This window comes from Idiotropiscis lumnitzeri, chromosome 11 (genome assembly GCF_059441095.1).
Source record: "Idiotropiscis lumnitzeri isolate Australia: NSW breed Sydney's pygmy pipehorse chromosome 11, RoL_Ilum_1.0, whole genome shotgun sequence".
Taxonomy (NCBI): Eukaryota; Metazoa; Chordata; class Actinopteri; order Syngnathiformes; family Syngnathidae; genus Idiotropiscis; species Idiotropiscis lumnitzeri.
The window spans coordinates 4,036,176-4,047,547 of NC_142401.1; the positions used below are offsets into that span (position 1 = coordinate 4,036,176).

The 11,372-nt window shown below is 43.5% G+C and overlaps 1 protein-coding gene across 1 annotated transcript; it reads left to right on the top strand.

The window, feature by feature from the left end:
• The first annotated feature begins 6,023 nt into the window (after positions 1-6,023).
• Positions 6,024-11,372, top strand: kbtbd8 (kelch repeat and BTB (POZ) domain containing 8). Its single transcript, XM_088309314.1, has 5 exons — positions 6,024-6,122; positions 7,977-8,184; positions 8,309-8,615; positions 8,980-9,799; positions 10,440-11,372. Exons 1-5 carry the CDS (start codon positions 6,107-6,109, stop codon positions 10,901-10,903), a joined length of 1,815 nt encoding a protein of 604 aa, XP_088165440.1. The 5' UTR covers positions 6,024-6,106; the 3' UTR covers positions 10,904-11,372.

Consider the following 11,372-nt stretch of genomic DNA (forward strand, 5'->3'; position numbering starts at 1 on the left):
GGGTCAGCTGCTTCAGGAAGTGAATACAACTGAGTTAACTGAGTTAATTATTTTTAGTGCGTTAAATTAATCTCCATAGTTAATGCTTTAACTTTGACAGCCCTAATTTCCTCTGATTTTTTTTTTTTTTTTAATAATGGAGAGAAGCAAAGGAGGAAGTTAGAAACAAAGCATCAATCTTACCAAACTAAGCAAAGAATGTGCAACGGAATGCTAAATGAGCTGAGGGAAATCAAATCACATGACCACCAAGTACCAGAGGGAGTTTTGGACTGGCAGCAAAGTGGGAATATCATTAGACAGTCTGGCAGCATCACTACATCTCCTGTAAATACACCACCCGCGCCCAAGAAATAAATCTCATGCTGACAACGGAATGGACCCACTCAAAGCCAAGATGGCCGCACTTGCATGCAAGGCAAATGTCACATTGCTTTGTCAGGGCAGGGGGGGGGATGAGTGAGAAATAATCACGAATGGTGAAAGAATCCTACTTGATTTTTTTTTTTCAACCTTTTCACTGTTTTTGCGAGTTACACTTCGCCCCCCCCCCTTGTGAATGCGTGCATTTCTTTTTCCAGATGATAGATGGCAATGCTGCTCTTCCCCAGAAACTCATGCTGTTACTTTTTTACCTTCCTCGGAAAGCTAAAAACTCAATACATTGAATTGTTACATTTAAACACATGATGGGGATTCTTATAATATCTTGATACATTTGAATAGGTGATTTTTTTTTTATATGTCATACTTTAGCGAGCGTAAAAAAAAAAATGTTATTTATATCTGTGGTTATTAAAATTGAAAAAAATATATATAATTTGCTATCTAAGATGGCACTCCTAATAATGCACAACCGTTCTCGATATAGCCCAACACCAAAAGATGGTGACAGCCAAGAATAGATTTTTTTTTTTTTTTTGACATAAAAGCAAATTCATGGAAATGGAAGCATTCTCACTGCAATCTTTGCGCTTGCGGTGAAATTTGTACAAAGGGAATGGCAACAACAGCGCTGATAGATCCTTAAACACACGCGCCCACATACTGTAGTAGCTGTGGAGATAAATTAGTTGCATGGGGGGTAATTATTCTTCCCCCGATACAAATGAAGGCACAGAGGTTATCTCCCAGCTCATGAATAGGCTTTGTTTATAATAGAGAGGCTCCTCACCGCCACAAGGAGCTCCATTAATTGCCTGACAAGCTTAACCACTTCCACACTCGTGGGCATGACCAGCATAGAAGTGAGATGATTCCCTCTTTTTATTTCTTTGCGTGTGTGAGTGAGAAATTGTGCGTGTGTTTTCAATCTTGGCCTTGCCACCTGCTTTCAGAGAGAGCGGAGAGAGTGTGATGGGTGAGAATTCAAATTCACTGTAGTTGGAAAAGTTGGGGGACTGTAAGAGAAAATGAGAGTTGGGCAGACGGGCACATAATCGGGATCAAAATGAAAAAAAGACAAGTGGCGTGTAGGGGCAAAGATGAGCGAGGATGGGACCCACAAGCGGGGAGATGTGGACTTCAAAGGTTCTAGGAATCTGCTGTTTAGTCGCTTCACATACACAAGCAGTCACATGACACTTTATTTGAACACTGATGCCTCTAAGTTTGTAACCAGCCACGTGGTTTATCTTTAACCGTTTAGAGCAGGGGTGGGCAAACTTTTTGATTGGTGGGCCACAATGGGTTCTAAAATTTGACAGCGAGGAGCAGATGGATGGACTGTTTTGGTAACCTCACCTCATCTGAGAAAAAAATTCAGTTAATTTTTTTTTTCAAGTCGGCGGGCCGGATTAAAACGTTTAACGGGGCCGCATATGGCCCCCGAGCCGTAGTTTGCCCACTTCTGGTTTAGACCCATGCAATGTTGGCAATTTTGCAGATGATCTGCAAGAGGAAGGGCTACGCCACTGGGGGAGTGGGCACACCTAAAATGATGGCCAGTTAAAGCTCCTTTCCTTTTGTTTAAATGTGGCACGCCGTTCGAAGCACACGGCGACCGCCCCCTCACCCTTGCTCATTTGTGTGCGAACCTCCAACAATACAACATGTAGAGGATATAATGCCCCCCGTTAAGGTCAGAGGTCGCCCTGTCTAATGCAAGTGGGCAACTTTATACCCCACCCCATTTACTGCTGGCTCGATACTGTCGTGAGTTCGCGCCTCCTCTTACCTTGATGAGCACGACCCAAGCGAGAGCATTTGGACTTAGCGAGTAGATTTTCATTTGTAGAAGATGCCAGGGTAGGGAAAAATAACCAAGTGCAGACGAAAACGGAATAAAAAAATGTTCACTCTTTGTACACCGCACGTCATACACCCACACAATACCAAACTTGATTCTTAACGTACTTTCATGATAAATCTCTCAGTTAAACGTCGCTCCTGCAGTTTGACAAATGCCGTTATGGCGTGCCCGCTAATTGAGTGACTTGGCCAGCGGTTAGTGGATTAAAAGAGATAAGCACTGGTGAATATTCCAACACTTCTCCAATGAGGGCTCCCATTCATCACCCAGTGGGACTCGTGAATAATACATGTTCTTGTCGGGTCCGAGGGCACTTACAGCTGAAATAAAGTTTTACCCTCGTCCAACCGCTTGGGCCTCCCTCAGGCTGATCCCGACAGGTCCTTTGGGAACGCTCTTGTTTGTCCTCTTCCTATGTCTTCCCCCCGAGGCTGCAGCCAATCAATCTCTTCATTCTCCTTATCATGCACACTTCACCATGTCCCCCCCACCCCATCCTGTAAAACAACATCCACAAAATGCAGGATGAGCTCCCTCGGAGATGTGGCACTGTTTGCAAGACAACAACGCTGATTGCAACACACTCCTCAGCGAGGCGATAGGATTCATGAATGCAAACGTTTCAGCAGGTGGCAGCAGGCAGCAATGCGTCCAACTGAGATTAAAAAAAAAAAAATGTTCCTGCATGCCATGTAGCGCCATGCCAACATAGGAAAGCGTCACTGCCATTGACGGGTATAGAAGCCAAAAAGTGCCTTTATTTTTCCTGGGCTGGTAGTGAATGAGTTTTAACTCATTTTCTACCATTGACGGCCAAAGACGTCAAAAATCCATTTTTTTAATTTATTTTTTTAACTCAACTGGTCGTGAATGAGTTAATGGGCATCAATCGGAATGGCGTGAAATGGCGCCGAAGTGGAGCAAAAGGCAAAAGTTTCATGTTGTGAGTAACGCTGCCCATCGACTGGCCGTGTGGCATCTATACTGTATGACTGAGCTGATTAAGTGCGAAAGTTGCATTTGCTCCCCCTAGCAGGCCCCCCCCAGGCCGAAGAGGCTGCATGATTACCTCTGTGTGCTACATTACATCGACATGATGGAGCGTACTCTCCTGGGGCATGAAATAATGTAAAAGGAAAGTGGATAGGAGAAGGGGGAGGGGCTAGCCCATCCCAGTGCTTTTTGGTGGGACCCCAGAATTCTCTGCACGCAATGGGATTTTCTGAGAGATCTCCCTGCGCTACTGCCTCAATATTGATGACAGGCAGAAAGGATTCTTTCATTGCTGCATTGTGCCACAACAAGGGGAGTCTTCTAATCCAGTCTTACTGTTAGCACCCAATACCTACCCGCTGTGACCCCGCCCCCTCCACCTTGGCTCACCCTTCGTGCTGCTCAGCCAGCCTCTTTTGAGTTACTCTGCTGGAAATATGTGGAAATGAAGTCACCTGTGGGGAGACTCACATCATCTGCTCCCGAGCTCAGGCAAAGTCCACGGAGAAAAAAAAAACACCATAGCAAAATATTGGGCTAAAACATCGGCCAGGCCTTCCCAGTCTGTATTTACAGCAGCCTATTTGTCGCCTCGAGAGTGGCGGTGTGGGGGAACCAATGACGTTTTATACCATCTGCGTGAATACTTGCTCGAGTCCCTTGAGGCATATAATCGCCCATTACCTCCATCGCTGACAAAAACACACATTTAAAGTCCAATTACGCCCCCCCTCCCCCCTGCATTGTCTTCTTCATGCATCTCATCTTGGTGTCTTATCTTCTTCTCTCGCATAAGATGGAACAACCCCGTTTAACCCCTGGCACTGTTTCGGTTTCCTCTCTCCAAGATTGTAAAAGATGATCCAGGTGAAGTGGGACAGTAGATTAAAACATTCATTTGGAATATCCTCCATCATGCTTATCGTACATGAAACAGTCCAATTAAATGGAGTAAGTATTAAGATGTTGGGTTTTTTTTCAAAGCAGATGCATTAACTTTATGCTCCAACTGAAAGATGGCAGATTTTCCTGAGGGAAAAACAGAGCAGCTGTTTTCTCTCCCCAGCCTGGTGTAAGCCAGAAAAAAAAAAAGCACGCACTCAACGACTCATATATATTCTCAAGAGACACCTCTTCTAATTCCACTGGCGTTTGCCATTCCTGCACTCTTGCAAGACTGAAACAGAACATTGTGATGGCACACTGTAACAATAAATCTCTTGCTCATATTGCTGTGACCAGAAAAATTCAGGGGGAGACGGGGAGAATGTATCAGGTGATCAGTTTCGATCTATCACGGAGCGACAGAAACCAGATCTATGGTGAAATAAATGCGAGCAAAGGAAGCCCCTCTGTCTCATTCAGCTGAGGTTTTGGCCCAATTTCACAGGCTGCACTGTGGCGGAATGAGAAGAAATCAAGGGAAAAAATGTGAAATTGCCCGCTTACATTGCGGTTGTAGTTTGATTTGTCTCCCTCTTTGTTATTTGACAATGTTAGAGTGTATTTCTCGTCTGCACAGCATGATGCTATCTTCAGGTTCACATTTTTCTTACATGAAAATATTGTACATGTCCTAATGCTACCAAGTGGGTTTTTTTTGTTTGTAAAAAGATAGATTAAATTATTATTATTATTATTATTATTATTATTTATTTTTTTACATGAAAATATTGTACATGTCCTAATGCTACCAAGTGGGATTTTTTTTGTTTGTAAAAAGATAGATTAAATTATTATTATTATTATTATTTTATTATTAAATTAGAAAATGTATGTTTTATAAATCTACAAAAGTAAAATTAAAGTACAATTGTTTATAATTTTTATATGGACCTTTGCATTTTATGACTCCTTTGTTCCAAATAAAATGTCGTATTTTGATATTGTGTTTATGATGACGATGGAAGCTGTGAAATGGATCAAGAGGGTTTTAATGTCAAAGGGGTGCAGCCAAAAGGATGGACCCGGTGACGCTTGTGCGCCTTGACAGCTTTCTGACAAAAAAAATAAATTGCAATTTTGTTTTGTCTGTAGCAGGTCATTTGGTTTGTAAGTACAACTCATCCCATACAACTTTTAAACCGGTGCAGTCGACACCAAGTAGCAAAATGGCTGCACCCTGCAATGGATAAAAGGGGAGGATTATGCTTCTGAATTCATATTCCACAAATGCAATATTTATTTGCCGTGTTTAGGCTTTTACCGTTACATAGAACATGTATAGAAAAAAAAATTAACTTGACTTGGGAGTGAGACAAAATGAAAGTCGGTATGTATTCATTGTAAAACAATTGCTGCAAACTTTCAGTGTCATCAAATAAGAAATAACCTGTCGAAAAAAATAATACATTCAACAGACTGATATAAATGAGTACCGATGAAATAGTCGGAATAGGCACAGAAAGGAGCTTTATCCCATCTCTGACTTTGTTGCTTTTTGAACATGCCACACAAAGGAAATTAACATGAAGCAAAAAAAGTAATTTTGTGTCAAACCACATTTTGTAGCTAACTCCAAAATCAAATGAGTCAGGAATGTACCTTGCCCAAAGTTAGCTCCTACACGAACCGAATGAGGTTAAGAGAAAAAGATGGCTTTTTCTCTTGAATTCTAATCAAATCACTATTTTGCTGACCTTTTTTTAAGTTTGTATTACAGTATTTACTGTCACCGGCGATTGCACCAATGTGTATCAAGTTCTCATTAAGCCAATAAACTTTTTTTGCCCTATTTTAGATAGGACGATTATGATTGGCTGTTACATTGGTGCCTCGGCGCGTGATTGGCTCCTGCTTGTTTCCGGGGCTCCGCTGTGCGCTCTGACGTTTTTCGGTCTGCCCTGAGACAGACTGGAGAGAATGGCTGCCAGTGCAGGTTAGCAAAAAAAAAAATCTTCATCGTTGTGTGTACTAACGACACGTAAATAACACGGTTTAAGTTATGCATTGTGCGATCGTATGCCCGTATACTACGTTGTCAAATATGTTGTACCTATCCGTGGCATGTTGTGTTGTTGTTGAAGGAGGCCGAGCTGTAAATGACTCCTGAAAAGTGTTTGGCTCTCGCTAGCTTGGCTTTTGCGGCTAACGTTAGCCGTGTGGCTAACTTTCGGCCGGTTAGCTTGCTACCTACAGCTGATTGTGTAAACACTTGTTCGTGAACACAGACAAAAGGTTTGAAACTTCAAGGCGTCGCATCGTTTATCGCCACTCATGACAGACATCACACGTCGTGTGTTGTTATTCTTGAAGCGAAATGTAGGTTGCGGCTCAACGCAAATGAAGTTTTTATCATCGAATTTGATCTGGTAATGCTTGAGGGATCCCTTGCTAAACATTAGCTTGAGGACTGCCGTTTGCTAAAAGTTTAGCGTGGTTGTTGACCACGTAACGTCTGTAACGTGTCGCGTCGACTTTTGATCAACGGCGTCCACGCGCGACGTGACTTGTGTTTGCAATCGGGGAAAGTTGTCGTTGAGCCTCGGTGGCTTTCCTTCCTCGGCACCGGAGGCTTCGGTGAATTGAGTTAGCGAGCTAGCTCCCCTCTGCCGCTGTGTGTTTTGCAATCCCCTCATTTCAACTCTTTGTCCTGTCAAGTAGCTAGCGTTGCTCAACACGAGGTGTTTGTTGTGAAAGTTTGTCACCCTTCCCCCTCCCCAATAAAATGAGATCATAAGAGTAAGGTGCAGTTTCCCTTTAGATTCCACCAACGTGGCTTTAAACGTGTGACAAGAAACGTGTTTACGAATGGACTAACAGCAGGGAAAACTGTCCAACCATAAAGTTGATTGGCTGATAGATTTAACCGGTGGACTTCGAAAGATGAGTGTGATTAAACTTTTCACAAAAAGACTGACAAAAAATGACTCGCAGAAAACGTGCACGTAAAAACATTTCCTTGTATTTTTTTTTGTAAATCTCATTTTCTGTAAGAACCCATGTAGATCAAAACAATCCGGTTATCTTTACAAAGTACATGGTGACTGTTTATCAAGAAGTATACTAACGGAATAGACGGGTCAAAATTCATTTTCCAGCATTCGATTTGTCGGAATAAAAGTGCAAATACGAATGGCATCGGATTTTCTGAAAAAAAAAAAGGGTTATATCGATAAACTATCAAAACATACCTTGCATGTGGTAAAGTTGTCTCGTAATTCCGTTACTTATTGAACACAAAACATGAAGAATTGTCACCTAAATTTATGTGGAAATGTATAAAAATGGGAAAATCATAGTCCGAAAATGTTATGTTACAATATTTTTTAAGGTACTATTGTTGGAAGCATGAAAATGCACATGTATTAATAAGGCAATGCAAACAAGACTTTCTTAACTGACTTAGAAAGTTGGCGTCAGTAGTTATTTTTTGCAGATGATAAAGAATGCATGCAGAGATGTAGGTGGCTATATGCGTTGCTGCTGCGTTTAGCTTTATAAGGATTTTTGGCACCAATCAGCGGGTTTAAATAAACCCATCAGCTTTATCAAGGGGCTACTTATTAATGAAGTAGAACTTTATGGAAGTAATGCTATTTTTATACCACTTATTTTGATACGGGTCGCAATTGAGCTGGACTGTTCGGTGGCCAATCACAGGGAAAGAATGCATGAATATCTCAAATAAATGTTTTATGCTTTTATCAATCCTTTGCGTTTGAATCATTTGAAATTTTGTTTCTCATAAGATGTTCTGCATATCTTGAACGCTTTCTCCTTCTGCATGTAGAGGTAGGGAAGCTGTTACAAGTTCAGAATGGGACACCTCCAAGCACCAACTACAACGGGGTAGATGCCATACACGCCTGCAATATCCTTCAGCAGCTCAAAGCTTTGTATGATGAAGCTCAGCTCACAGACATCGTCGTAGAAGTGGACCATGGCAAAACCTTCTCGTGTCACCGGAATGTTCTTGCCGCAATTAGCCCCTATTTTAGGTAGGAAATGTTTTTTTACATGATAGTAAAGTATAAAGAAAGAAAATAAAATACCCGCACAGAGGTTGGGCTTGGGCATGAGAATTGATGATTTTGCTGTCTTCCCCATCTTCATCCTTCCTAGGTCCATGTTCACGAGTGGCCTTACAGAGAGCAGCCAACGGGAGGTCCGAATTGTTGGGGTGGAATCGGAATCTATGCACCTTGTCTTAGACTATGCCTACACGTCCAGGGTCACGCTCTCCGAGTCCAATGTCCAGGCCCTGTTCACCGCAGCCAGCATTTTCCAGATACCTGCCCTGCAGGACCAGTGTGCCCAGTTTATGATCAGCAGGCTGGACCCCCAGAACTGTATCGGGGTTTTCATGTTCGCAGATGCCTACGGGCACCAGGAGCTGAAGGAACGCTCACAAGACTACATTCGCAAAAAGGTCAGTTTAACCTCGCTGCTCGGCGTGTGAATTATTTTAAATACGTGAATGCTGCATTTGACATTCACTGTATGCATTTTAGTGTGCTTGTGGCATGGCTGAAAAATGTTTGCTCAAGCTCTATAACCAGTTTAATTTTTGAACATGCAAGTGGTGCGTAGATGACACCCGTCACTTCCTACCATGAATTTGTCAAATAACGACACACGATTCCATCCTGGGAAATGTTTGCGCGACATTCATTACGATTCATAATTACGTGTTGACGCGAACTGTCTCCGTGGTTGTTGTGTTTGAATCACATTTTTTCTGCACAATATGTATTAAAGAGATGCCTTTTTTCCTTCGCGTGTGTGTGTGGTAGTTCCTGTGTGTTTCACGAGAGCAAGAGTTTCTCCAAATGACCAAGGAGCAGCTGGTCAGCATTTTGAACAATGATGACCTCAATGTGGAGAAAGAAGAGCACGTCTATGAGAGCATCATCCGCTGGCTGGAGCACGACCTGAGTGGCCGCGAGGCCCATCTGGCCGAAGTGTTTTCCCAGTGCATTCGTCTGCCTTTGCTGGACGACACCTTCCTCAGTCGGATACCCGCGCCCTTTGCTTGCGCCCTTTCCCTGTCTAAAGACCCCGCTGAGGCCAAAGCCCGCCTCACTGGCACCAACGGCTGCCCCCAGCGCTTGGGCATGACTGCGTCCGAGATGGTCATCTGCTTCGATGCCGCTCACAAACACTCAGGGAAGAAGCAGACGGTACCTTGCCTCGACACAGCCACGGGGAGGGTGTTCAAGCTGTGCAAGCCTCCCAACGATCTCCGAGAGGTTGGTATCCTGGTGTCCTCGGAAAATGACATCTACATCGCCGGGGGCTACCGACCAAGCAACAGTGAGGTGTCTATAGACCACCGGGCGGAGAGTGACTTCTGGCAATATGAACACGCCGGGAATCGATGGCTGCCACACGCACCTCTTTTGCGAGCGAGGATCGGCTGTCGACTGGTACACTGCTGTGGGAAGCTCTACGCTTTGGGTGGCCGAGTGTATGAAGGCGACGGTCGCAACGCATTAAAGTCTGTCGAATGCTACGATGCCAGGGACAACTGCTGGACGGCCGTGAGTCCCATGCCGGTGGCCATGGAGTTTCATAGCGCCGTGGAGTACAGAGATCGAATCTACGTCCTCCAAGGTATGTTAATCCGTCTTAGTGGAAAGCATTTTTTTTTTTCTGTGTACAAAACAATCACAATACAGTATTGCTCACTTGAGATTTTCCTCATGCCTAGACTTGCTTTTCCATAAAACACTTTGAATGTAAAAAAGGGTAGCTGAAAATGGAACTTTACACTTCTAGTTGCTACATTTCCTCGTGAAAATACGCAGGAAAGTTTCAGTCCACTGGAGTCTTATCTAAAAATCTGTATATAACTAACTAAAATCTGCATATTCTGTCCTGTGCATTCTGACACAGCTTTATGCATAGTAGAAATAAGTAAGTAAGTCAGTTTTATTTGTATCGCATTTTGCACCCAGGGTCCTAAAAAGACATTTATTATATTTCACATTTTAACTGTGTTAATGCAAATGTAATGAAACTTAAGGGTGGGAATTTGTGTCTAATTTTGCAATTTCCAACGTCAGCTTGTCATCTGTATAGGTAATATACTATTTACAGACTGCTGGCTGTTGAAAGATTATGAACGACAAAACAAAACAAGGAGGTACTGTGTTAGCAAACTAGAATAAAAGTGAAAAGTCAAACTCAGTGTTGTATACTATTTTTGAAGACCCATCGTCAACGACTCAAAATTGCTTTTCCTTGTCCACAGGTGAATATTTCTTCTGCTTTGACCCTCGTAAGGACTACTGGAGTCATCTCTCCCCGATGAGCGTCCCTCGGAGCCAAGGTCTGGCTGCCCTCTACAAGAACTGCATTTACTACATCGCCGGCATCTGCAGGAGTCACCAGCGTACATTCACTGTGGAAGTCTACGACATTGAAAGGAACAGCTGGAGCCGTAAGAGGGATCTGCCCTTTGACCAAGCCACAAGCCCGTACATCAAGGCCATGCTGCTGCAGGGCAAACTGCACCTGTTTGTGCGGGCCACGCAGGTCATGGTGGAAGAGCACGTGTTCCGCACCAGCCGCAAGAACTCCCTTTACCAGTACGACGACGAGGCGGACGCATGGACCAAAATCTACGAGACGCCCGACCGCCTCTGGGATTTGGGCCGCCATTTTGAATGTGTGGTGGCCAAACTCTATCCACAGTGTCTACAGCGGGTGTTTTGATGTAGCTTGGCTTGTTGTGTGAACCGAATCTGTGAGGCGGAGGGAGTGGTGTGGTCCTGCCTGCCTTGTGCCTGGTGTTACCTCGGGTTTGCACCGCAAAGACCATTCTTCTTCTTTTTTTTTTTTTTGATACGTCTTAAGCCGTTGAACCTTTTGGTTTGACAAGATCAAGACCGGGGTGCTTTTAAAGATTGCAGTATTCCCCCTCCCGCTCCCAGACAGCACCAACTCCCCACACTGATGCTTCTTGCTCTAGAAAACCGTACAATGAATCATAAGTGCAATTACTCAACTGGTTTTGCTTATTGTTGAGCCACGCTGTCGTCGTTTGTTTTTCGATACGTAGGTGAGCTTCGACAAAAGCATGTATACACGGTGTGCACTCTGGAGATTTGAATGCGACATCTCAGCATAAAGTAAAATTCTATATAGACATATAAATATATAAACTATATATTCATACGGGTAA